At 58.8% G+C, this 27,205-nt stretch overlaps 1 protein-coding gene across 1 annotated transcript in view; it reads right to left on the reverse strand.

The window, feature by feature from the left end:
- Positions 1-2,496: 2,496 nt before the first annotated feature.
- CROCC2 (ciliary rootlet coiled-coil, rootletin family member 2) overlaps positions 2,497-27,205 on the reverse strand; it is a 51,976-nt gene continuing 27,267 nt past the window's right edge. The window contains exons 19-28 of the mRNA XM_014547191.1: positions 25,387-25,530; positions 22,106-22,323; positions 21,426-21,585; positions 20,589-20,756; positions 18,708-19,032; positions 18,311-18,492; positions 17,728-17,848; positions 16,992-17,125; positions 8,580-8,729; positions 2,497-4,595 (exon numbers count right to left, since the gene is read on the reverse strand). Of these exons, the coding sequence (XP_014402677.1) occupies positions 4,569-4,595; positions 8,580-8,729; positions 16,992-17,125; positions 17,728-17,848; positions 18,311-18,492; positions 18,708-19,032; positions 20,589-20,756; positions 21,426-21,585; positions 22,106-22,323; positions 25,387-25,530 (1,629 nt within the window). The 3' untranslated portion in view covers positions 2,497-4,568. The remainder of the gene's footprint in view (positions 4,596-8,579; positions 8,730-16,991; positions 17,126-17,727; positions 17,849-18,310; positions 18,493-18,707; positions 19,033-20,588; positions 20,757-21,425; positions 21,586-22,105; positions 22,324-25,386; positions 25,531-27,205) is intronic.

Here is a 27,205-nt window from a genome sequence, read left to right on the forward strand (position 1 = left end):
CACCGGCCTGGGCGGGGCCATGCAAATAGGGGGACTCTTAAAGCGCCAGGACGGCAGAAAGAGCGGGGGCGCGCACCGAGCCCCTGACCCAGGGTTTGGGGCACCTAGTGGCCCTGCGCCGCTTGGAGGCCCAGCCCACGGCCCCCACGTTCCCGTATCCCCCCTGGCCGGGTGTTGGGGAAGTGAGGGCGTCGCGGGCGCACGCCCTGCGACAGGGACCATCCTCCTCCGTGAGGCCGCAGTGTTGTGCACGGAGCAGTTTTGGGACAGACCTTAACTTGGGGGCAGGCTTTCCGCGTGCTCTTTCAGGTTGCTGCCCGGCCAGGGAACCCGGTCACCCCGCTGCCAGAGTGTCATCAGTGGGGGGGGCCACGCTGGCTGAGCAGTGCCTGGATGAACCCTTCTAGAACAGCCAGAGGCCAGCCCTACATTGCCCCCCAAACCTCCCTAGCCTTGAGCCTGGGGGCACTGGATTCCTGTGCAGGGCGAGGCTTCCTATCTGGTTTAATGTGGGAATGACCCCTGGCCTGGGGAACCTCAGGGTATTAAAGTGTCTCTGCCCCAGAAGTTTCCTGCCGGGTGCAGGCAGCAAGAGAATTTTGGCGACTCCTACGTAAAGCAGCCTAAAGCGGGGGAAGGCTGGTCAGTGGGGGCCTCTGGCAAGTGGTTTGGTGTCCCTGGGCCCCTGGGTGGGAGTAAGACCTCAAGAGCCCAACATTCAGATTCTCTGTCCCCAGCTGTGGTCATCCCAGCCCTTCTTCTGCCTCTGGGACTGCTGACCTGGGACATCACTGTGCATTTGCCCCTCAGGGGGCATCTGTTCACCTCTGGGTCCCCAGGCCCAGGGCAAGACCCGACTCTTGGGGCCTCAGTTCCTCCCCCATCCTCTCTGCTCTCAGAGTCCTGATGTCGGTGACTCCAGCCAAGCCCCGGGTCCCTGAAGACAGGTGCACCCCCGAAAGATAAGCAGAGAGAACAGTCACCAGGTCCTGAGAGGTTTCACACTTGTCTTTGTTTTTCTGTATTTTCCAAAACGTCTTCAATGAGCATGTTGTTTTGCAGTCAAAACAAGGAACATTTGATGTGATTTTTAGGAACTAGTGGGAGGGTCCCTCTGTGTGTGTGGATAATTCTGAGGCCACCGGTTTACACAGATCCTGTTAGGATGCAATCAGGGCCACTCGAGAATTTCAGGAGGCCAGCCCTACACGGGCAGCACCCCGAGAGTGAGGGCCCGTAAATGCCCTAGTCCCACGAGGTGCAGCTGTGGAAGGGCTGGAGACCCTAGGACACCAGGACAGGGGCTCCCAACCCCACCGCCCCAGGGAATCTCCTGGGCAGCTTTGTGAGATGCTCAGGCCCGGGCCCACCCAGAGAGCCTGCTTACTCCATGGCCTTCACCCTGGGCTGACCTGCAGCCTGGCCTGGGGGTTAACACAGGGCCTCACCTCCACTGGGCATTACATTAAAACAACAACAACAAAAACAACAACACAAAACACAACTCCACTGGCAAAAGGAGAAAAAATGTTGTTTTTTTCAGGTGCTAAAAATATTATCAGGAAATAGTTTTCAGCAATGTGCCGTTGTAGGTTCTCCTCTGGACTCAAGGGCGCCTTTGTCTCTGCCACAGAAAGTCCACATTTATCAAAACCAAAATGGTTTTATCAAGCAGGCTCATGTTCTGCGGCAGGAAACCTGAGCCTCCCCATAGGCCTGTGACATTTTAATTTAGGGCCTGCGTGTGTGTGCAGTTTAGATGGGGGAGCCTGGAGCCGACCTCTGGATGCCCCAGGACTGGGGACTCCATGCAGGGTAAGGTGGTGAGTGTCCACACCTGGCCCAGGGGGCTGTTCCCTGCAGGGCTGGGGAAGGGGTCTCTGGGTGAGGCTGCTAGTTTGCAGGGGCTGGCTGGCGTGCCCCCCCCCCCTTTCTCTCCTTCCCTCCAAGAGGCAGCTGGTAGGGCATAGATCTCCCCAGAGCAGTTGGTTCTACCATGCAGGTGAAACCAGAGACTCTGTCCCAGGTAACCCGCCACCTGCTCTGGGAATGAGGTTGGGAGATCACAGGGCCCAGAGGGGCAGGTAGGATCTGACTCCTGTCACTACACTGTAAGGTTAGATGGGTGCCGCTGGTGAACCCAGACAGAGGTGGGAGGGCCTGGCTCAGGGTGCCCAGCTGTTCACATAGCCAGTGTGTTGAGCCCACTAACCCCGGCCCACTGGCTCTTTCTATGTGCAGTGAGGGACAGAGCCTCCACGGAGCCCCCCACACCTGAACATCATGATGAGGCTTCTGCTAGTGATCAGAAGGAAACCACAAGTAAAATTTTTTGTGTGTTTTGTTAATCCTCACCTGAGGATATTTTTTCCATTGATTTTTTGAGAGAGTGGAAGAGAGGGGTGTGTGTGTGTGTGGGGGGGGGAGAGAGAGAGAGAGAGAGAGAGAGAGAGAGAGAGATCCCCACACATGTCCTGACTGGGGCCAGGGATTGAACCTGCAACCCAGCAACGTGCTCTTGACCAGGAATCAAACCCAAGGCCCTTGGTGCTTTGGTGCTTGGGCCGACGCTCTAACCACTGAGAACACTGGCCAGGGCTCAAGTAAACATTTTAAAAAGAGTGTTAAAAGTAGCAGATACAGTCTAACCCATAGGCTCTGAGCATGCATGTGCTGGGAGAGGGAGCCCTCTGGCCTCACTTTAGCATCCACAGGTGAGAATATTAATGTCAAGAGGCCCAGATACCAATTGCCCTGGCCCAGCTGCACTCCTGGGTCCCGCGGCTCATTTCCTCCCCAGCTGTGGCCAAGATGGGGCCTTTGCTCCCTCAAAAGCTGGTGTGTTGGAGGTGGAGCCTGTCTCCTCGGGTGCTTGGTCATCCTCCCCTGCCTCTCTGTCTTAGGGTGTCACTTCCTTCCTTCTGGCCCCAGTGCTTCAGGATCGCCCTGTCCCCATGGCTCTCCTGCTCTCTCAGGGGATGAGTCCTCCTCCCCCTGTGGGCTTCAGGTGTGTCCTTTGACACCCGAGAAGGTTGGTGCCCCAGACCAGGTGGTCCCCGAGGCCTAGAGAGCCTGTCTGGGATTGCACAGCTGGAGAGGAGCAGAGGTGGGACTGCCCTGCAAGGCTGGCAACTCCTAAAGGGATGCTGGGACCTGCCGGGCCTCTTACAGGCCACAGGCCTCCATGTGGGATAGCAGGGGAGAAGCACCCAGGGGCCTTGGCCCGAGTTCCAGGGAGCAGGGATGGGTGGGAGACGGGTCGCTTTTCTGCCCTATCCCTTCGACTGTGGGGAGGGCAGCAGTTCTGCCTTGACCTTGTATACCAGGATGGGTGTACCTCACCCTCCTCCCTGCACCTCACCTCCAGGGTGCTGTGTGAGGCCAGGGTCCAGTGCCCAACACTGGGCCTCACTTTGCTCAGTCTACCTGGCCCAGCTCTGTCCTCCAGTCAACAGGACCCTGTGCCCGAAGCTTTGCCCGGCAGATGAGGGTGGGTGAGGCCAGCATGGCCCGCCTCCTTGGGGGATGGCAGGGATGCCCGTCTCCAGCTGTGCAATCCCAGACAGGCTCTCCAAAGGACCACCAGGTGAAAACAAGCCTGGATCCATCTCGAATGAGACAGACGGCCGTCTCTCTGGGCCACAGCTTACAGTGGCCGAGATGGGGTGGCTTCCGGGAGCTTTGGGCCCTTCCTGCCCCCATGCTTGTCCTCCAGAGTATGACAGGGGTTCCCTGGGAGGAGCTGAACTCACAAGAACCTTGGGTCCCGTGAGTCCTGGGCTGGCTGGTGTCATAGAACAAAGGAGGCCATTTGGAGAGGAGAATAAATCACTGACCTGATATAAATGGGGGAAACGAATAAAAATGCCTACAGGTGAAGATGGCTGCCTTGTTTCCATAGAAATGGGGCTGGATTCAGAGGGTCCCTGGCCCAGGTTCACAGACTGGGAAAGTGAGAGGTTCTGCAACTCTGACTTTTAAGTTCCTGCTCCCGTGCCTCTCAGGCCAGTGAGTCACAGGGACCGACTGAGTCATTTCCAGCCACCTGCCATCGTGAGAGACCTGCAGTTCCTGGATACAGAAGGTTCCACAGCCTCTGGGCGTGGGAGGTGGGCACCGGGCCTCGAAGGACACTGTTTTTGGCTCCATTTGGTGGAAATGTTTTCCACGTGTTTCCCCGTGTTTACAGAGCTGAGGGCAGGGGATGCAGCCCGTGGCCAAGGAAACTGGCTTGGCGGGGTCTGTCCCGATGGCAGGTCCAGGTGGAGACAGTGGCTGGAGGAGGAGGTGTGCAGCAGAAGCCCACGTCACAGGGTGGGGGTGCTCAGTGGTCGGGGAGCCAGAGGGTGCCTGCTGACATGGGACTCCTGGAGGTGAGTGTAGGCTCCGCTGCCTGCGCCCTGAGCCCCTCTGCCGGCACCGGGCCCACACTGAGCCGCATGAGCATTGGTTTTCCAATTCATGGTTCTGCATCCGGCTGGTCAGGGCTGTGGCAGGGTTGGCAGCAGGGCTCACTTCTTGGCAGGGAAGGCCTGGCTGAGGTGGGCATGTTGCTGCCGTTGCATTTCCTAGTCCAGCTGCTCCTTCCTGGCCACCTGGGAACGGGGCAGGAACGGTCTTAGGCCTCCCCAGAGCTCTGTCACAGGAAGTACTGGGAGGCCACGGTCCATGGCTCCCCCAAGAGGTGACATGCATGGGACTGAAACATGGGCAGACACACAGGGGCACGCAGGCTCACCTCGTCAGGTACATCCACCCATCCTAGGGACCCACAGTGGACAGACCCCCTTCCATTCAGGCCATGAATGTACTCAGAGTGATCAGGAAATAAGTTCTCCTGAGCTCATAAATTCAGCAGACGTGGCTTGGTGGGTCAGGGACACTAACTTGGGGTTAACATGGGGCAGTCACTTTACCTTTCTGGGTCTCAGTTTCCTTATCTGTAGAATGAAGCTGTCTCTGACAGCTTGGAGCCCGTGGGCCAGCCCTGGCAGGCATGTCTTTGCCTGTGTGTATACATGTGTGTATACATGTGTGTATACATGTGTGTGTACATGTGTGTGTACGTGTGTGTGGGGGGCAGCACAGCTACACTTCCAAGGCTCTGTCACACTGTCACCACCTTGTCCCCACATGACACTCTCTCCTCCTGCCTGAAGGACAGGTGCAGGGGCCACCTCTGCTACAACTGCCACCTGCCAGGCACAGTCTGGACACTTCGTAGGCCTCGACCTCTGACTGAGGGACTGTCCTCACCACCCCTCCTCACGGGCAGGCAGTAGAGGCCGAGCAGGTGGCAACTGCCCCAGAAACCTGCTCCGCCTCTCAGTGAGCTGGAGCTCCTGGGTGTCAGTCTGGAGAACCCCTGCTGGAGGGGTGTGTTGCAGGACACCGGGCTTTCCCCACCCCTCCCCTCCCCTCCTCTACCCTCCACCCGGCCCCACCTGCTCCTCCAGCACTTGGGACTCCAGGGCCTGCTTGGCCTCCACAGCCAGGTCTTGCTGGTGCTGGGCAGCCAGCTCCTGGGGCTGCTGGGCTTGGGCCTGCTCCAGCTCCGCTCTCTGGACCTGGGTGAGAACTTAGACACCTCACTGCTGCCCGCTTGCCCTTGGGGCCACTATTCCTTTGTCCAGTCCTCTGCTACCCGCTGCCCTCTGCTGGGGGGTGGGCCCCAGTCTAGATCGGCAAGCAGATTTGGGTCTCATCTGAGCTAGAGCCCAGCCCACAGGCCGGCAGGGTGGACCTTACATCTGCTTTAATGGCATCCTGGTTTCTGCTTGTCTGGACTGGGGTTCTGCAGGCGTCATAGGCTGAATCTTGCTGCCTCCCACCTGCTTGTAAATTCCTTGTCTGGGGTGGAGAGTCTGCCCAGTGGTGGAAAGGGAGATCCCCCCAACACATGCAGGGGAGCTGTGCTTCCCCACACCTCCCTTTTTGGTTTAGGTGCTGGCTCATGAGGCCCCCGACCATCCCACCACTCCCAGGTGTGACCCAGCAGACACCCCTGCGCATGCACACCTGTATGTGTGTCCTGAGTCAGGCAGGGTGGCCCACCCTTCCGGGACCCACACCACCTGGATACCCCCTGTGCTGAGCCCACTCCCAAGGCTGGGGTACGCAGAGCTGTACCGGCCCTGCTGACCTGTAGGTGCTGGTCCTGCCTCAGGGCCCTGTCCACTTGGAGGTGCAGGCTGCTCAGGGGCTGGTCCAGTGGCTCCTTGGCCCCCGCCGTGTCCCCTTCCCTGCTCAGCGTGTCCCGCTCTCTCTGCAAGAGCAGAGCCTGTAGTGGCTGCTGGGGGAGTGTGGCCTGCTCTTCGGGGAGCATGTGGGTGTCTCTGGGAAGGGCTCTGGGTCCCATGAGCACTGGCTTGGTGGGGCAGGGCGCTGCCCTGGGCCAGGACCCCGAGCCCCACCCAGGGCCATTGGCATTTGAACGAGGGTGAAACAGAGAAACAGTGTTGGTGGGAAGGTCGGTGGGGCTCCATTTGCCCCTCTGGATGACCCCTTTGGAGGAAGGAGCTGACCCCAGACGTGCCTCTTGGGTGCTGCTGGGGATGGTCTCTGGCCTTGCAGTCCTAGCAGCAGCTGGGCAGCATCAGAGCCCAGGCCCTCTCTCCAAACCAGGCCTGTCCACTGCCCACTGTGCCCAGTCCTGCTGCAGCCCCAGTTGGTCCTCCCTTCAGGGTCTGGGCTCTCAGGGGCCTGCTACAGAGGAGCAGCCTCAGGGTGAGACTATGGGGTCAGTGTTCAAAAGCAAGGATTCCTTCTTCTTCAGGACTGAGAAAAACAGCCCCTCCACTGAAAAGGAAGTCCTGTTTCTTTAAAATCCCAGTGACAGTCCTGGCAGTGCATGTGAAACAGAGAAACATGAGGTCCAAAATAAACAAACGGCCACGGCCGGGCTTCCCCTCCTGAGACACCAATAAAGGGTTTATGGGTTTGCGGCCCCTCGCAGCTGACCTCCTGGAACTCATTAGCTGTTCCTCCCCTCCCCCACGGGGCGGTGCCATAGCTGGGCTAGTGCTCAGCCCCCCAGGAGCCCCTGGAGTGGCCGTGAGTCCCCCGCTTCCCCAGCTCAGCAGCTCAGCGCTGGCCCACCCTTCAGGAGAAGTGACAAGATCCTGGTGACTGTACCCAGCTGGCCGACCCTTCTTCCTGGGCGGGCAGGTGGCCCGGTGTGGACAAGCTGGCCAGTGGTTGTCAGTGCCTGTGCTGGCCTGCTGGTCTCTGTGCCCCCATCCAGACCCTAATCCTATCCCCAGGGTCCCTTCCCCCCACTGACTTGGCCACTCCCCTCTGGAAAACCCTCCTGTCCCTGAGTCCACCTCAGCTGAACAGGACCTGCCTGGGACATGGGACAGATACTCTCCCTGGGGCTCCAGGCCCAGCAGTGCCCCCCCGCCACCCCCCCGCAGGGCCCCACTGCTCCCTCAGGAGGCGTGTGGTCATTGTCCACATAGCTGTCACATACACCCTCCAACCCGTGGGGACCATGGCTGTTCCTGGTTCTGCCTCTGCTCCTGACACAACTAACTCTTTTCCTCCTGCCTGAGGTGGTGGCAGCCTTCACCTTGTCTCTGGCCCTGACCTTTCCTTTTCTCGCCTCTCTGATGTTTGTATGCCCCCTGGCATCTTTCTCCTTCAGAGTCTGAGAGCCCGGGGCACCTGTCTCCTTGCTGCTCCTTCCACCAGTGATGCTAAGCCTGGCCTCTGTGGTCCCCCTGGTCCTTTTGCCCTTGGGCCACACTGCCCAGACCAGACAAGCCCGCCCCAGCAGGAAGCCAGTCTTTATAGGTCTTGGTGAGCAGGTGACACAGTGACAAGCCCAGGGGTTCACTGGAACCGAGGAGGCCCTTGCAAAGTCTGTGGGGGTGCCACTTAACACAGCCTCCACCAGCCCTTCTGAGCAGCCCAGCCTGGGACAGCCATGAGTGACAGACACCTGGTTCCCTTTGCATAGGTGAGCCCAGGCTGAATGCCCTTCCCGGAGCCCTGCCTGGGGCCAGGGCTGCAAGGGGAAGAATGACAGCGTGTGGATGTCTGTGCCCAGGTGGCAGCTGTGTGTTCCTGAGCCCCTCCTCTGTCTGTGTCCGCATACCACTCTAGATCCCTGTGCTGGGGGACAGGCAAGACCCTCTGCCTAGACGTGGCCCAGGGGTGCTCACAGAGACTCTCAGCCATGACCCGCCAGGCCCCCAGGGCAGTAGGACACATGCCCAGCCTCACCTGACCCCAGCAAGGGACCCTGGTGAGGGATCCCCTGACCCTCTCCTAGGGACCACTGTCAGAGCCCATACCAGTGGCTGGCGTGCATGCCGCACCATGAGCTCCCCTTGTAGGTGGGAGCCCTTGAGGTGTTGGGAGGCCTTGTGTCCCTGCAGGATGTGCCTCTTCATGCACTGTGCCCCCAATCCCTGCGTCCTGAGCTGCTGCCTCTGAAGTACCTGGGTAGACAGAGGCTACGTGGACCAGGCTCTCGGGTGGTCCTGGACCAGGGAATCCCTGCGTGTGCTCTGTCAGCCGGGCACTGGGGCTGATTCTGTGAAGGGATGCAGGGCCCTGCCTTCTGGGGGCCTCACCTGCCGCAGGGGCCCCTGTGCCCTCTCGACCTCCTGGCACCTGTGCTCCAGGCTGGCGACCTGCTCCTCCAGCCACCGACTCCTCTGGGCCAGGCTCTGGCTGTGCCTCCTGCTCTCATGCAGGGCCCGGTGCAGTGCGTCCAGTTGCTCCTGGGGAGGGGGGCACAGGGTGTCTGCCCAGGCCTGCTGCAGGTCGCTGGGAGGTGAGGAGGCGAGAGGAGGCCAAGTACACTGTGCACACCTGGGCCGCCTGAGATGTAGCCGTGGGAACTGGAAAGGAGGCCTTGTGGGCCCAGTGTGGGCAGAGGCTCCGCTGGCAGGTTCTGTGCTGTGGCCAGAGTGGCCTCAAGACACAACCAGTGTCCCTCACCTGCTTCCAGACTTGGAATGAAGACCAGAGTCACCCCAAGTCACGGAGCCTGTTGGACTCAGCCCACCCCCTCTACCACTTGCTCCCCTGCCCCAGGGCCCTGCCCTCACCGCCCAGAGTCCTGCTCAGCCCTGCAGCCCAACCAGCCTCACTGAGTCCCCCACCGACGCCACCCACACCAGGTCTCTCTCCTGTGACAGCAGCCTTGCCCCCTCACCCCTCTGCTCTGAGCCCTCACAAGGAGAACATGGCCCCTGGGCCCTGAGCCAGTCTGCAGTGGGGCCTGGAGATTTCTGATGGGTTCTATGCAGACTCTATTGTTGGAAACTTGAGGTTGGCTTGTGACCAGCATGGCTTCATGAGGTTGGGCCAGTCTCTAGTTTTTGAATTTTCCCCTGTGTTCTGTGGGAGAAGTGGCCAGTGTCTCTGGTCCTCTGACTCTGTGGTGGATAGGAGGTGACTTGGATGTGAGTGGGGGAGTAAACGGACATGACATGGGACTTTGAGCCTGGAAGGGCCGTGTGGGGGAATGAGGACTCCCAGGCATGGGCTGCTGGGTGGTCCAGGACCCACTCACCCAGACGGAAGGCAGGCGGGGAACATGTCTGGGGGTGAAGGTACAGAGTTCAGTCTTGAGGGGTGCCCAGGAGTCATTGAACTCAGGGGCAGTGTTTCAGAACCAGGTGGCTCTGGAGGCCAGAGGAGGGGAGGGTGTCCTGGTAAGAGGGGAGAAGGGGAGCGAAGGGGTCCTGACAAGTAGATGTCCGGACAGAGAGAAAAAGAGATGGTCGAGCAGGGAAGCCCAGAAAGTCAGCAGAAATTGGGAGGGAGGGGCCAGTCCCTTAATGGGGGTGCCCCAAGGGGTCAAGGAGACACCCAAAAAGGACCCTTTGGGTGGGACCAAGTGTTGCTAGTGACCTTTTCTAGTGTGTGTGTGTGTGTGTGTGTGTGTGTGTGTGTGTGTGTGTGGTGACAGGCTGAGGGTGTGGGAGGGAGAGGGGCAGGCCTTCTGGAAGCCTGGCTGGGGGAGGGAGAAAGGGCCAACTGAGGGGGTGAAGTGTGAGGGCAAGAGGAAGCCTGGGCACAGAGCCAGGGAGAGGAGCCCGAAGGTGCAGGGACCTCAGTGACCCAGGCAAGCTCTAGTTCGCAGGCCCCAGGGTCCCGGTCTCAGCAAACACCCATCCTCCACAGCGACCACAGCAGTCAGGCCCCGGGGCTGTCAGAGGGGCCATGGTCCATCCTTTCACTTTATTCTCACTAAGTGCTGGAGCAGACTCTGGCCGCTCACACAGGAGGGCTGCTCAGAGGAGCCGGGAAGTGACGGGAGACGGCAGGGTGACCCTGTACACACTTTTTGGGGGGCTGACACTAGTACTTTGAAAAAGGAAAGGGAGGAGGGCAATGCTTGTCCCTAAAATTGTGACGTTTCACCCTCCCTTGCAATTTTGAAAATTATAATTTTCTGTTTGTACACATTTTCCAGTAGAAAAGCAGAGGTTTCCTTCAAACACGGCTTAAATATTTCATGGTATTTAAAGAGGCCCAGACCACTTATGTGAAACACTGGGCTCCTCTTGTAAGGACTCAGTGCCCATGGAATTAAATTCATTGTAATAGCGAATGGAGCCCAGCCCGTGGCTCTGACCTGGGAGCCAGGCAGGGAAGAGCCGGGCGTGGGGCAGGGACACGGGGCTCCTCTCGTGCCCTTGGACCAGGCCCCAGCCTCAGTTTCCCCATCTGTGGCATGGGGTGATGCAATCTCACTGGGTTCTTGTTGGGACCAGGAGAAGGAAGGGAGCGGGCTGTAGGGTGCCACACCCTCTGAGGGCTGTTGTGAAATGAGGGTCTTGTAGAAGGAAGGGTGGAAAATGTCTTGTGCACATACAGGGTGGGGGTCTCATTACACAGCCTGCTTATGCACAGTGAAGAGCAGAGCATGCCACCACTCCCAATCCCCAATCCGTCCTCTGGGCCTTGGAGTTCAGGTCCTCAGCCTGACACCTTTCCAGCCCCTGGGTCACAACGGACCCATTCATTGGTTGGCTGGTTCCGCCCTCTGGCCAGTCCCAGGACACAATGAGCCCCTGAATTGCTCAGATATAAGGGGCTTGGCGCCAAGTAGTGACAGCTGAACACCTCTGGACTCTACCACCCTGCTGGCCTCTTTGTCCAGCCTGTGCTACCCCTCCTGCTGCCTTAAATCAGTTATAAACATCTTTTCTTCCCTGTAAACTTTGCAATCAGCTTGTTCAGTTTCCTCCAAACATATCACAAACAAATAGACAAAACCAAACCAAGAAAGCAAAGAGCAACCAGCAAACAGCCGACAACCAGGAGCATAAACCCAGATGCCCCCAGAAGCTGACCAAAGGCCCACACTGCCCAAGCCACGCCCTCTCGCCAGTGAGACCAGATGTGGCGACAAAAGGAGGCACAAACATGGAATTAGTCTTTTGAATTAAAGAAGGAATAAAAACTGAAACTCCTGGAGAATGGGTAAAAAGGAAAATAATTCATATGAAAAAGCCACGGGTCACCCAGCAAACCTCAATTAGGGAAAACACGGTTCACACTGAATTCTCTTACTAGTGAGAGAGAAAGTCCAAACATAAACACATACTTATTCAATGTCAGAAATCAGAAAAATGACAACCAAAAGAGGATGTTAACAGAGATAAAAGCCGAAATGAGTAAAGTGGAGAGAAATAAGAGAAGAGATAAAAGTTGATTCTTTGAAAAGATCAATAAAAGAGATGAACTGTTGGCAAGTTGGATGAGGGGAAATAAATAGAATCTCCGACACCCAGCACAGGCACAGATCTAACTGCAGGTATAACCACATGTCACTATGACGACGGTAAATACATGTGCACTCAAAAATATAAGGTGGGCGACTGCCACGTGACAAGTAGAGGCGGAGAACTGAAAATGACAGAGATGGAGAGGAAGTTAAAGCCTATTTAAGATGACAGGAGGGCGCGGTTTGCACGCAAATTCAGACTAACCTTTAAAAAAGCTTACCTCTTAGGCTATTTAGATTATTCCAGGTGAAAGAAAAAGATGGAAAGCTCACCAATTCACTAAATCAAGATAAAACAAACTCAACACAAAAAAAGCTGATAAAGACAATACCCTAAGGAGACACAAACACAGACATTCTTGACAAAAGTTAGGAACCAGCTGAAAACGTGTGCCCAGGGGTGCCAGGGGCTCCCCAGCTTTGCTTCTAGAACCTGGACTGAGCTCAGGCTGGGCCTGGGGAGCGTTCTCTGGAGAGGTGGGGTGTGCGGCAGGGCTCACACCGGGGCATGTGAGAGCCAGTGGGGTCGGACGTGACAAGTCCGGGTGCCAGGAGGACACTGTGAGCCTTGGAGCGGGAGGCTGGGACCTGGCTCTGATGCAGGGTCATGTGGGTGGTGATGCGGGCTGTGCATCGCTGATCTAGTGAATCCCCAGGGTAGCCCTGGAAACGGGAGGGGTTTGCACTCAAACAAGAATCTTACTGTTTGCACAGCATGGCCTACCATTTAATTAGAAAAATATGTTTTTAATTAGCTTTCTCTTGACAAACACGTTGGCTTATGTGAAATGGAGAAAAACCCAGCCCGGGAACGTGAAAGTTGTCGTGTAGCTTGCAGACCTTGCTCTGGCTCACACCCTCAGTGGCAAACACTGCTGCCTGGGTTGGCTGTTTGTCAAAAGGGCCTGGGGCTGCCGGTGATTTAGGTGAGTCTCAATCCCCATCCCATGCCCACTGCAATGGTCAAGAGGTCACAAAATGTGGGAAAACTTTCCTCAGAGCTGGAGACCAGAACTTTGAGGGCTCCTGCAAGATGGAGGATAGACAGAACCAACCAGCCTGAAAATAGGAGAAATGGTAATTGCCAGAATTCTAGAAAAATTTCACATAATACTGATAGATTTTAGGACACACACTTCAATAAAAAAAATTAGGAAATTATTGATCAAGCAGAAAAATTAACATGGATACAGAATATCTGAAGAACCTCAGAAGACCCCCCCAGTTCCTGGGAACCCCGGCTCAGAGCCAGGACTGGAGGGGCATCTGACATGGAGGGGAGGCCTCCGGGGATGAGGGTCATGGTGGGTGAGGAACAAGAGGCCTGCAGTCACTATGGCTGTGTCCCCAGAGCAGGGCCCTTGCCCACCCCATTCCTGGAACAGAAAAGCTCTAGTGAGGGCTCCGGACTGCTTTTGCCACCGGCTCCCCATGCCCCATGGCCCCCATGGCTCCCCTTGGGACCTTTCTCTCTGCCTTTCCTTTGGGCCTGAAGTATCTGGACAGGGTCACACAAAGTCCCCAGGAGGTTCCTCTCCACTTCCAACTTTGAGCAAGACCAGACCCCCTTCTTTAAAGACATGCAGAGGAAAAAAATGATGACGTACGTAGCAATCAACTGTGGTTCAAGAGACAAAGCCAATCTGAGGAATCAGATCTGAGGGTCTCAAATTAAAGAGAACAAAGTGATTGCAAGAAAAGGGAATCCATGTTAGAAAAGGTTCAATGATATTCTCAAGGTGAGGCCATGGGGGAGCCGGAGAGTGAACAATTGAGATAGAAACACAAAGGCCGCCCTACCTGGTTTGGCTCAGTGTATAAAGGTCGGCCTGCGGCCCAAAGAGTCCCGGGTTTGATGCAAGGGCATGTACCTAGGTTGCAGGCTCCTTCTCAGCCCTGCCCTGGTAGGGGCTCACGCAGGAGGCAACCAATCGATGTGTTTCCCTCGCATCGATGTTTCTCTCTGTCTTTCCGTCTCTCTTCCATTCTTCCTAAAAATCAGTGGGAAAATATCCTCAGGTGAGGATTAACAACAAACAACAACAACAACAACAACACACACACACAAAGGCCAACACAGGACAGGTCAACTAAACAGGCAGAAGACCCTAAACTGCTGGGACCTGGAAAGGTGAAGTTCAAGGTCAGGAAGGAAGACAGGCCCAGAGAGGAGTGTTGGGCTGCTGAGAATTTTGGGACAAACAAACAGGGAAGCATGGGGAGGAGAGATGCTTTTCCAGTGGAAAGAACTTGTATAAACGGAGGTAGATTGGATTCTGCCTCGTCGGTTCACCAAGCACAGGCACAAACAATGGAGGAGTCAATGTTTTTGAATTTCAAAGCTAAATGGGCGTTCTGGCTCCCCACTCTGGAAATAACACTTCAAATAAACTACAACATACTCTCATTTCTGGAATCCAACCGAGACGGAGGTCAGAGGGCAAGCAACCAGCCTGAGATCGAAGGGGAAAAGGCCTCTCTCGGAGAGATGGGAAGAGGGCTGGCTCACCTGAGACAGCTGTGTGCACAAGAGTTCAGCCGACACGTTCAACAAATTACTGAAACCCGGGCCGGCAGTTACAGATGGCCTGTGACCGTTGGCCCTGATGTCATCCTGTAATGATTATGTCGCAAAAGGATTTGCAGAGATAATGAGGGCTAGTAATTAACCAATGGGAGACCACCCAGGTGGGTCTAGTATCACAGGAGGTCTGATCTTCGGGGATCCGATGAGGGCCCATGAGAAGGCCCATGCCAGGGACTGGGAGACGCCTCTAGAAGTTGCTCCATCCTCAGCCGAGGGCTGGGATACGGGACTTGGTCCCAGAGCCACAGGGAACTGGACCCTGCCACACCCTGAATGAGCTGCCAGGGGATTCTTCCAGCTTCGGGACCAGCCCACCCCAGAGGCTGAGACCTGGGAGAGAACAAGTCACCCACGAGGGATTTTTGGCCTGCAGGACTGGGAGCCCACAAATGGGGTTCCATCGGCCTTTGTGATTGAGAAGGAAGGCACCAGGTGTGGCTGCTGTTGGATAATCCTCTGGGTCTGCAGACACTGGGGGCTTCGAACTCAGGGGCAGGCTCTGCACAAACCAGCCGGCACTTAGCAGAAAGATAAGGGCAGGTCCCGGGACAGAACTCCTGGGGGAGGCCGGGCACAGGAGGGGTCCCAGCTGCCACCAGCATTCCCTGAGCACAGTGCGACATCGCTACCACGCTCATCTGCGTAACACTCCTGTGCCCCCAAGACCAGGGAAAGGGACAAGGCCAGGATGTGGGCGCTGGAGGGAAGGGGAGAGCAAACAACCTACAGTCAAGGGCAGAGAAAAGCAGAGTGAACACACCACTGTGAGGCCTGTAAGTGGGACAAAGTCTCCTGAAACGGCAACAGGGCAGAGACTCAGAGGTGGAGTTGAAACAGAAGCCTGGCTGAGGGACGGTGGGGCGGGAAGGGCAGGAGTGCCTCTGAGATGGGTGGGCTGTGCCGCATCAGGCGGAGTGGAATTCAGGACAGAACGGTTACGGGCAGAGGCCTCCAGATCTGGAAAAGCTGGAGCAGCGGAAAACGTGGAATTCTGAAGAGCATGCCATAAAAATCCACAAATCAAAGACTCTTGGAATAAAGGAGACGTTGCCAAAAGAAAAAAAATCACAGTGGGAAAATTTACCGCATCACTCTCAGCCTGGATAAATTCGGGAGACAGACCCAGGGAGGAGTGTTGTATTTGTAACGGTTGATTTAATAGGTAAAGTTCAACTTATTTTCAAACTAGAGGCCCGATGCACGAAATTCGTGCAAGAGTAGGCCTTCCTTCCCCAGGCTGCCGACACCAGCTTCCCTCTGGCACCCGGAACCCGGGCTTCCCTCTGGCTGCCAGCAGGCACCCGGGACCCGGGCTTCCCTCGAAGCCCGGGCTTCCTCCAGAAGATCGTCCAGAAGGACAATTAGCATATTACACTTTTATTATTATAGATGTGCATGGGACACATACATGTGAACATATGTGTAAAATGGAACACAGACCCACCCTATCTCTCCTGGTTTCTCAGACCCTCACACCTCACAAGTCCTGCCACCACTCAGCCAGGCACCTGGGCCCTGGGATGACCCACCCCCATCACCACAGCAGCTTCGGCTGGAGTGGTCTTGAAACAGAAATTACGTTTTGTCTTACAAATCTTTTCTGGGCTGAGCTCCTCCGTGCTTTCTCTGGCCCCTCCCCTGCAGGACCGTCCCTGTCCTCCCTCACCCATCCATCCAGGGCACTTGGAGAGGGGTGACGTGCAGCTAGTGGCACTCGTGGGGCTGAGAGCCTGTGTCCTGCCCCATGAGTCCCTTCTGCTCTGCTGCCCGCAGCCACCTCAACTTCCCAGGGTGAGGCCCGAGACCCTGGTCCCCCAGGGCCTCCCAAGGGCCAGTGCTCCGCTCCAAGCACACTGTTCCCCACGCCCCCCAAAGTCCTCAAGGAGCCTCAGCTTTCCGGGGCCCGGTAGTGAGGGGGAAGCCGGCCCCCATCACCCAGGCCGGCCCCTCTCTGGGCCCAGATTCCTCACCTGGAAACTGCAGACCACCAGCCATCTTCACAGCACAGAGCCCACATGGGGTCATTTACTGAGTCCATCCTGTGCAGCCTGCTTCGTGTGTGAGTGACGTGGGGTAAAAACCGCCCCACAGGCCCTAGATGAGCTGTTTGGTTGGTTGGAGGGTCAACCCATATACCAAAAGGTTTTGGGTTTGATTCTGGGTCAGGGCACATACCTAGGCTGGGGGTTCAATCCATGGTCGGGGTGCGCACAGGAGGCAACAGATTGATGTTTCTCTCTCACATCCATCTCTCTCTCTCTCTCTCAAAATCAATAAAACATCCTTGGATGAAGATAAAAAAAAGAAAAGTCCCGTAACAGCATAGACCTGACCCCATAGAGAGAGAGCACCGAGGCTGGGCCACCCTATGCCTGCTGGTGTGGTCACAGAAAGAGGCGGGTCTGGCCCTGGTCTGCCTCCGGCTGGCTCTGCCACCTAGGCCAACTCACTCTCTGCCCAGGACTCAGTTTCCCCAATCTGTAAAATAAGGGTCAGGACCACCTCAAATACAGCTCTGCAGGGACAGCCCTGATAAGCTCTGTGGGAACCCAGTGCCCCTGAGGCCACCTGCCCACAGGGACCTGAAACCTCCCCTCCCAGCAGCCCTTTCAGCCTCCCCCTTCCCCTCCCGGCCCCGGGGTGTGGGGTCCCCACCTGGAGCCGCCTCTTCTCCTGGCCTGCTGTCCGCACACTCGCCAGATGCTCCCTCTCCAGCCTCTGAAGCACCTCCTTCTGCAGGACCCTGGTGGCCTGGGCACTGCCCGCCTCCCTCTCTGCCTGGCGCCAGCCTGTGGGGCAAGCAGGGTGGCTTGCCTGGTTCCCAAGGTCTAGGGACTCCCATATGGGGGATCGCCCCTCCCATCTCAGAGGCTGGGAAACTGAGGCCCGGGGAGTTTTAGTGACTGGCATCTAGATGGTGGGGGCTGAGAGGCTCCCCTCTGACAACCTTGCTCCTCCCTCAAAGCTCAAGGCCTGGACCCCAGGCCCCTCCCCAGCCCACCCTTCTCTCAGGCCTTCCCTTCCAGACATTCAGGCCCTGGGCCTGGCTCCCTGGGTGACCCACTAATGGGGTGAGGGACAGAAATGCAGTGGGGTGACCAGCAGGGCAGGGGCCTCTCTGAGGCAGAGACCCAATGGGGGGATGGGCCTTGTGACTGGGAGGAAGGCTCCAACTTTGGGCACAGCCAGTGCAGAAGCCCAGGTAGGAAGAGAATGCCATGGAGGGACGAGGCCTCTCACAGTCTCAGGAAGTGCTGTCCCCCAGTGCAGGGGGGTGCTGGTTTGGTGTTACCCCATGGCCCCAGCCTGAGCTGTTCCCAGGACTGCACTCTGGAGGCCAGGAGTGGGTGTTCTGGGGGACCCCCAGGAGCAGGTGGGGAAGGGAGGTCACCTTCCTCCGCCTGGGCCAGCGCTGTCTTCAGCTGCCCCACGTGGCTCTGGGCTCGGGCACGCTCCCTCTCCACCTCTCTCAGCCAGCTGCTCAGGTGGCGAACCTGGGCGCGCCAGTTGTCCTGGGAGAAGGTCAAAGGTCAGCAGGCAGGGCTGCGGGGAGTGGAAAGCTAGAGGTTTTGGGGGTCTGGTGGGCATTAGAGGCACTCAGGACAGGCCCTGGGGAGGGCTTGGAGGCGCTGTGCCCGCATGTCTAGGTTTGGGGTATGCACGTAGAGTCGGGGAATAGGTCATGCCATGACTATCAGTCTTTCCCATAGCTCCTCCCACCTGGCAGGTTTGGAGGGGCATCCCTGGGGTGGCAAGATGGGGAACCCATGTGAGTAGCTGCTGGGAGCTTGGTCCCCTGTGAGAGGTCACGGGGGACACTCTGCAGGTGATGTGGCCAGCCCCTGGGATGGTTCTTCAGGAGACAGGCATGGGGATGGTGACGCCCCTGCCCTGGACCCAGGTGGACAGCACACAGAGAGTGGCCCCTCCTGTCTCTCGGAGCCTTCAGGGCAGGTCCTCTCTGCCCCTTTTACCCGCTCCTGCTGGGCATCCCGCAGCTTCTGCATGAAGTCCCTCAGGGCGTCCTGCACAGAGGCCACGTCCATGTCTGGGCCCTGCTGTCCTGGTGCGGGTGAAGGCCATCGAAGTGGTGAGCGGGACCTGGCAGGGGGGCTGGCACTATGCCGCCCAGAGTGACCCTGAGAACCGTCCAAACCTGTAGGACAGTGAGGTCCGAGGGGACGGACTCAGTGGCACATGGATGTCCTGTCTCCCTTTCTCTCTGTTGTCCCCACCCACAGGGAGCCGGGGATGGGGCACAGGGTCCAGGCCCTTATGGTGCAGAGTGTGAGGCCCAGGGAGGAGTGGGGGTGGCCCAGGTAGGTGGTGGAGCTGGGAGAGGAGCCCCCTGAAGCCACCAAAGACACTGACCTTTGGTGGGGGAGCCGGGCCGTTTAGGGGAGGCAGAGGGGCCCTGTGCTCGGAGCCCCAGCTCGCAGCAGAGTGTGGACCAGAGCCGGCTCAGCTGGCCCTGTGCATCCCGCCTGGCACCCTCTGCCCGGGCCAGCTCCTGCTCCAGGCTATGGATGCGGTGGCAGGCCCTGTCCAGGCGCGCCTGGAGGCTGTCAGTCACACTGCTGGCCTGCTGCAGCTTCATGGTGGCCCTGTGCAGCTCGGCCCGGAGGCTCTGTTCAGCCCTGTGGCTCTCACAGAGGCGCTCCTTCACTTCCGCCAGCTTCTGCTGCAGCCTCAGGACCTGTGGCAGGGCCGTGGGGGCTCAGATGGAGGTTGGATACTAAGGGACCTCTGAAGACTGGCCCTGGGCCTTTCGCCCCAGCCACTCTTTGGCATATCACAGCTGGAGGGACCAAGGACCTGCCTCACAGCCCATGTTTGGCAGGGGAGACACCTGAGCCCAGGTCGGGAAGGGCACCCCAGGACCATGGAGTAGATTCGGGCCGGCAGCAGAGAGCCCCCAGCAGCCTCGTGAAAACCTGGGCCAGACAGGGCCGTGGCCTGGGCTGCACCTCCTGTGGCCAGCCCCTTGCTTGTCTGCCTGCTTAGGGCCTGTGGTAGCAAAGGCTGTGTCAGCATCACCTGAGACCAGGGCTGGGGAACCTCAGGGTGCCACCACAGACTTCCAAAACGGATAACACCACGGAAAAATAGAATGTCGCCCACCCCCCACACACAGTGCACGGAGGCTGAGGGGGCAGGGAGGCGCTGGGTGGCTTCCCCGGACGCCCCTGGCTGGGCCTCCCTTGTTCCCTCTCTCTTCACTTCAGCCACTGGCAGCCCCCTCTCCGCACTGTCCTTGCTGGGCCACCTTCCCCTTTCTTCTTTGGGCAGCCCAGCCCCGGGGAGAGGGGCCCTCCCTGACCCTGCTGTCTTTCTGCTGCTATCCATCGCCCCACTCCCAATTAGGCCACTTGTTTGCTGCTGCAGATCCTGGTCATGGCCTGTGTCCCCAGTCCTCCATTCTCACAAGGTGAGTGAATAGGGCAATAAACAGGGACCACCCCCCCCCCACCCCGGAATGTGCACAGGTTTTGGGGAAGCAGCCAGGCCCCAGCTCCAGGCTATGTAGCCCCTGCCAGACTGTAACCCCCGGGGTAGGAGGCCTGGCGCCAGTGCAGGTGGGCCTCATCTCATCTCCCTCCCTGGGTGGCCGCAGTATAACGACCCCATTCACAGATGGAGGTGAGGGGCTGTGAGGTGACACAGGGGTCACATGGGCCATGGGAAGTAAACCATGTTTCTGGGCATGGTGGGTACTTGATAATAGCCACTCTGCACATGACTTTGGGTCTGAACCCGGGAGCCCCACACAGGCCGAGGCCCAGGGAGACCTTCTCAGGCTGTGTGTGGGGGGTCCAAGGCCACCTGGCCGTGGCAGCACAGCCCGGCAGCAAACAGAACCCGAGGGGCGGTGCCTGGGACTGAACAGAGGGTCTTTCAAGCTGGTGTGGGGCTGTGTGAGCTGGTGGGGGGAGCTCACGCAGAGTGCATGTGGGAGGGTGTGGGGACATGTGTGCAGGCGTCTGGGGAGAGCTCATGGGAGAGTGTGTGCCTGTGTGTGCAGGTGTTGGGGCGTGGGACACGTGTGCAGGCCTGGGTGGAGGTGTGAGCTCAGAGACCTGAAGCTCTTGAGAATTGGTCTTTTCAGGGTCCCCCTGCCTGTCCCCAGGCTCAGAACTCTCTTTGCCAGGGTGAGACTCTGTCCTTGACTAAAATGTGATGAAACGAGGGTGAGAGCAAGGCCTGGGCGACCCTGGACCTCTGCCTCCCCTTCTGGGCCCCTCAGCCCTCTACCTCCTTCTGGGCGTCTTCCCGGGCAGCGTCCACCTCAGCCGCCTGCCTCTGCAGCTCCAGGGCCTCTTGCCAGCTCTGCTGCTGCCGCTGCGAGTCCTGTGCACACTGGGCCTGCAGCTGGCGCACCTCTTGGCTTTTCCTCTGGTTCTCGGTCTCCAGCATCTTCACCTGGGGGGTGGGTACGGAACCGATGGGGGCCCACGTCCCCTCATAGGAGCTCAGGCAGCCTCCTGCACCCCTGCCTCTGCTCACGTGTCCTGGGAAAAAGCCTCCCTCCCGGGCATCTCCCCACACTCCAGGACGCTCAGGCCAAGTCCAGCTCTGGACAGGGGTCTGTGCAGTACCCTCAGACCTTCACCCTCAGCCACTCCACAGACACCTGGCACCTCCACCCTGGGGCCAGGACCCTGTGGAGCGCAGAGCTCAGAGCTCAACGTCAGCCCTGGTGGCCCAGCTTACCACCAGCATCAGCCACTGGACATGTGAGAGGAGGTGCCTCCAGGAGACCCAGTCCCTGCTGTCAAGCCCCTGCTGTGGAGGCTTCCGCAAGGGTGCCTGTGCTGTGGGGCAGAGCCAAGCTCCTGCCTGTGCCCTCAGGCTGGATTTCTGACCCTCAGGGTTCATGAGCCTCAGAAGGTTGTTTTAGGCCATTAGGTTTGAGGTTTGTCATCTGTGCCCCATAGGGCAGACCCACCCAGGAACCCTGTGAGTCTGAGCAGGGCCCTTCTGCTGGCGGCTCCAAAGGCACAAGGCACCTGGGTGCCCTGGTGGTGGTGGGGGCCCAGGGTGGGGGAAGAGGGAGGGCGGCGTGTGTGAGGCTCCAGAGAGCTTGGTCACCTGACTGCGGAGCTCCCGGAGCTCCCGGCAGGTGTCTAACTGGGCCTGCTCTGCCTCCTGCAGGCTGGCCCTCAGCTTGCCAGCCTCCTTCTGGGCTGCGGCTCGGGCCTCGTCCAGGACCAGCACCTTTTGCTCCTTTTCTTCCTTGGCCCGCTGAAAACTGAGCAGAGCGTCATTGGCTGGGGCTGGGGGAGCCACCTGGGGGCTCTGGCGTCTCCCATGGTTACCGTTCAGGCTACCCTGCAGGCTGTTCACCTCACTCTATTGAGACATGCCTAAGGCGTCCCAAAGCCCAGCCTCCTTGGGGCTGCCTGTCACCTTTGGGCAGTGGGTTTGAGTGCCCAGCTGTCCTGGCCCCTCTCTATGTCTCCAGCTCCTCTCACCACTACTCCTCTCCCTCCAGCCCCGGCCATTTCCCACTGGCCACCGGCCCGTCTTTCCTGCCGGAGGGGAACTCCCTGAGGGCAGGGACGGGTCTGTGTGTCCAGGTCTCCCCCTCATGGCCAACAGTCATCATTCTGGATGGGCAGTCGGCACCCTGGATCTGCCTGGTATATCCCCCACCATCATTTGGCCCAGCTTAGTAGGAAACCCCTTTCCTACCACAGCCGGGGTTGGGGGGGGCAGGGAGCTTTGGGGCGAGGGGGACTCCCCACAGCCAGTCCATGGTGGAGCCATACCTGGCCTTCTCCTGCTCTGCCTTGCGCACTGCGGCCCGCAGCTCGGCGTTGGAACGCTGCAGCATGTCCTTCTCGAGGGCCTCGTCCCCCAGTGCACGGTGGGCATCCACGACCTCCCTGCGCAGCCCCTCGAGACTGTCCTCACTGCCCTGCAGCTCCCTGCGAAGCACAGCCAGCCCCTCCTGGGCCTCCCCCAGCTGTGCCCACAGCTGCTCGGCCTGGAGGAGGAGGGTGCAGTTCTAGGGGCCGTGGGCCAGCCCGGGTGGGGGGTCAGGAGCTATGGGTCCACCAGGCAGAGCTGCTGCTCTAGGGACAGCCACAGGCAGCACACAGCCTCGGGCTCTGGTCTGCAGTGCTAGTGTCCTGCTGGCCTCCTCTCCCAAGTGCTTGCAGAAGCAGACAGCCTGGTTCTGCCAACTTGTGGCTGCAGGGTGACTCCCCAGGGCCAGTCCCAGAGCCCAGGCAGATGACACCCTGACTTCTCCTAGTTCTGGTCCTGTCCTGTGCTCCCTCCCTGGACCCCAGGGTTGATGGATACTCCGTGCATGGGACACGGCTCTGCCCACCCATCAGCACTGTCCCCACCAGATCCAGTACCCACTGCCTGATGGCCCTTGCCATCTGTCGGGCTCTGGTGTCCACTCCTCTCCTTCAGTAATGGCGTGGCACCCAGGGTCACTGTCTGCCCCGGCATGGGCAGCAGTGTCAATGCCGAGGCTCCTGACCCCTGCGGCACAGGTCCCCTATCGGAACCGGAGGCAGTGGGAGGGCGGGTCTCTGGTGTCCTTGGAATCCTCTGTTGGCACCAGGGCCCACTGGGCCAGGCGTCCAGCTGCTCGGGCAGGGAGTTCTCGCTGTGCTCTGCATGGAGTGCCCCAGTGTGAGCCTCCTAAACTCGAGGTGGGCAGTGGAGGCCCATGGCAGGAGGCTCCCACGTCCAGTCCGCACCTCAGGGAGCTGACCCAGGGAGGGGCAGAGGCTGCAGGTGGGACACCCACCACCTGGAACCAGGACCTGTGTTCTCTCCTGCACCAGGCCCTACACCGGGGGCTTCTAGGCAGAGCCTGCTGACACCAAAGTGTGGTTGGGAGTCAGGGGCCCTACTCACCTTGGGGCACAAAGGCCCTGGGCTCAGCCCTGCTAGGAGGGTCTGGGGGAGAGTGTAGGCTGGGGAAGGGGCAGCCCAGCCTTCAATGCCCAGGCTGTGGGGTGGGGGTTCTGCCAGGGCGCCTGGTCTTTTGCCTCCTGAGCTGGCTGTGGCCCTAACCAGGACACTCTGCAGAAAGCTCTGTTCCAATTCGCATGTCCCCCAGGAGGAGACAGAGGAAGCTAGCGGGGACATGCCAGGGAGGGGAAGCCGCAGGAACTCTGGGCCATGTCAAGACGCCCGTTTGCCAAGAGCAAACTCCACTTTGCTGGCTGCTTCTGTGGGACACTGTCCAGGCCCCGGCCGGCCTGGCTCCTGCACCCGCCTGCTGTTATTGTTGTTCTGTTTTTGGGAAGGGCCTGAGCCCCCCCTTCGCTCCCCTCCCACCCCCCACATGTGGGAGCCACAAGTTGTGTAGAGCATTTTCCGCTGAGCTCAGCAGAAATCCACCCAGAAGGTCAAGGACCAGCAAAAGGGCCTATCCATCACAAAAGAAGCTGTTTTCATTTCCCAGGACAAGGAGATGAAAACAAGCAAAACAAATGCGGGGCCCCTCCCCCGCACCTCCACCCACCTCCCTCTGTCTCCCGAGAACAACCATCCCTTTTACAGGAATTTTACAGCCAAATCGCTTAATGTGATTATAATAATTATTTCTTTACTAAAAATTGTATAAACAGCCTCTTTTGAAATCTCCTGCAGGGAGGTGGTCGAGAGCTCTGCAAAGAGGAGGGAGGGGAGTTGAGGGCCCTGGCCTGCGTGTGGCATGTTCATTTGTGCACACATGGCAACACACATGTGTGATTGGTGTGCATGCGTGTGTGCATGCAGCATGGTGACCGTGTGGTTGTGCAACTGCATACATGTATGTGTGAGCACACATGGCATTATGTATGAGCATGCAAGTATGTATGGAAGTGCATGTGCTCCTGTTGGATATACTAGTATGTGTGTACTTCATGGTGTTCACATGTGTTTACATGTGCATTGTGCCCACACATGAGTGCACGTGTGTACATGCATGTATGCACTGTCACTTTTTGTGTACGCGTGTGTGCATACAGGTATGGGGTGTGCATGCGTGTGAGCCATGCAGTGGGTTCATGTGTGTGCATGTACACACACATGTGTGGACTCAGTCAGGGCTGCCGGAGGCCTGGATGTGCCTTTGGTTTAAGGACTGTGAAAATGTTATGGTTTCCATGGCGACCCTGGCCAGCCTGGCGCCTGTGAGGGCGCTTCCATGCTCCTCTTTCCCCTTCACCCCCCAGGCTCCCTGTCCGTCCCCCCACTCCCTTTCTGGAGGCCCCTCTCCAAGAACCTGAACTTGTACATCTCCCAGCTCCTCCCACTGCTGCCCCCAGTTTTAAAACCTCATTTTGTTTCCCCGTGTGGTCGCTGACCGGCCTGACTTTGAAATCTGTTGAAAGGAGACCTTTCTCTTTGGGGGCCAAAGTAAACAGCCTGTCATGTTAAATCACGCTCTCTTCCTCCGTCCACCCAGCCTGCCCTGGTGCTGGGGGAGGGCGAGCCCCTCCTCCCCCCGCCGAGCCTCCAGGCTAGTGCATGAGCTCGGTCAGCCGCCTGCCAGCCTTGGCACACTGCCCAGGGAGCACGCGCGCTAGAGCCGCCGGTCCCTGCCTGCCGGCCCTACCTGGGCGCCAGCTTACCCTCCCCCAGCCCAATCCCGTGTCCTCCTGCCCTCCCCTCTCCCAGGCGCCCGAGTGCTGTCAAACCTGCCTCAGGGACACCTCCCCAATCGCCTGCCTGCCGAGCTCCACCGGCCTCGCTGGGGCCTTTCCTGCTCACCCTGCCCAAGGCTGTCCCCACCCAGGACACCATCACAGGGCTCCTGGGGCCATGTCAGGCCCAGGCAGGGCCACCCTGCACCTCTCTGCTCCAGGAGACCCCAGGGTGGCCTCACCCCACCCAGGCTCAGCTCCGTGGGGTCCATGCCTCACGCTGCTCACCAGGGATTTTCCCACAGCGTGTTGGATGGATGGGCCTCTAGGCTAATGGCCCAATTCCCTCTCCCCACCCCACAGGTCACACCTGCCTTCTCTTCCCTCTCCTTGTACTCCCCTCTCTCACCCCTCCTGGCACCTCCCTCTCTCCCCTCCAGGCACCCCCTCACCTCTCTGCCCGCGTTGCTCCGCTCTGCCGCCATCTTCCGGAGACTGTGGTTCAAAGCCGAGGTCTCTCTCTGATGGGCCGAGATGGCCTCCTCAAACTGGGCCTGCAGGGCCTTCAGCTCCGCCGCCGTGGCTCTGACTGTGGCCTGGGGGGAGCAGTAAGCCATTGAGGCATCAAGGGGCTGCCCATGGCGGGTGGGGGCCACACGGGCAGCTACACAAAGTCCTGGGACCAGATGGGCGGCTCGCTCGGGCAGCACAAGGCAGGTGGGGACCAGAGCAGGGACTGGGGTTCCACGGGACGGTTCTTGTCCTGGCTACAGCCAGTGCCACCAATGCCAGGTCCAGAGTGGACACAGTGGTGAAGGGTGGGGGCAGAGGCCCCAAGGGGCGTCCCTAAGGGAAGGGGCTGACCCTATTCCTCGTCCCCTGGGCCTTTCCTCTGGGATCCCCAGGCTGCCAGGGCAGGGTTCTCCTGCGCCGACCTCTTTCCTGCCTAAATCATTGCTATTAGGCCCACTTTGCTGAACAGTGAGTAGCCAGGAATGGCCACTTGGCAAACGAAAAAAGACCCTGCCCTCAGGTGACACTGGACTTGGGCTCCTGCAGCCGGGTAGGGGCTGGCATTTGCACCAGGAGCTGAGCCTCTGCCCTCTTGGGTTTGTGGGGCACAGGAGGAGCACCCCTCAGCCTGTGGCCCTTGGCCTGGGGTGTCCCAGGGAAGGTGCCTCCAGGGTCCCACCATAGTGTAAGGCAAGAAGGCTGGACCCCCCAGTAGACACGCAGTGGCTGGGGGAGGGGAGAGCAACCCTATCCCTGAGTGCAGGCGACCACAGGAACCCCTCCATCAGCCGGAACTTTCAAACAGGCAGGTGGACTGTTCCTGCAGGGACCACAGGCCACGCTCAGGCGGCCAGACATCCGTTCAGGACTCAGACCGACCAAATGTGCTTTCCTTTGGCCACAGCACCCAAGATGCTCCTCCCTGGCACTAACTGATGGGCACTGGGAGGAGGCACCTCCTTGTCCAAGAGCATGGATGTCACCTGCTCACCTGTGCCCCAGGCCCACCCAGCCCAGCCTCTGTACTGGGACCCAGGGTAGTTTGAGGGTTTCCTTAGCAGGCTTCCTTCTCCCAGGAGGCACAGGAGCCCCTTCAGCTGCCCTGAACCCGTCTCTGGGACACACACCCCATGCCCCACTCCCCCGCCCAGGGCACTGGTGGGCTGGGCTCTATCAGCTCCTGCCTCCTGCTCTTTTTTGTTATTGTTGTTAATCCTCACCTGAGGATATCTTTTTCCATTGCTAAAAGAGGGAATAGAAGGGAGGGGAGAGAGAGAGAGAGAGAGAGAGAGAGAGAGAGAGAGAGAGAGAGAGACACCAAACAATTGGTTATCTCTTGCACGCATCCCTACTGGGGATTGTGAGCTGGGGAAAAAACCTGCAACCCAGGTACATGCTCTTGACCGGGAATCGAACCAGTGAACCTCCGATCTGTGGGCCAACACTCTACCACTGAGCCAAACCGGCCAGGGCTTGTGCCTTCTGCTCTTGGTGAGGGAGCCTCCTCTGTCTCCGTGAGCCCCTCCACCCTCGTTGGGCTTGTTCTTACATCGCCTGCAACTGGTGTTCCTTGGCTGGCCTTTCTCTCTCCCTCCCCTCTCAGTGGGTTTTCATTTTCATTTTCCAAGCTAAGGTGGCAAAAGAACCCTTAATGAGCTCCCTGAAGAACCCGCTGGCTGGCAGGCCATCCAAGGGGACACTCAGCCAGAGTGAGGGAGGCCCCCCTGAGAGCTGGGGGAGTTCCCAGGGTCTGGGTCT

Source organism: Myotis brandtii, unplaced genomic scaffold (assembly GCF_000412655.1).
Source record: "Myotis brandtii unplaced genomic scaffold, ASM41265v1 scaffold112, whole genome shotgun sequence".
Lineage (NCBI taxonomy): Eukaryota > Metazoa > Chordata > Mammalia > Chiroptera > Vespertilionidae > Myotis > Myotis brandtii.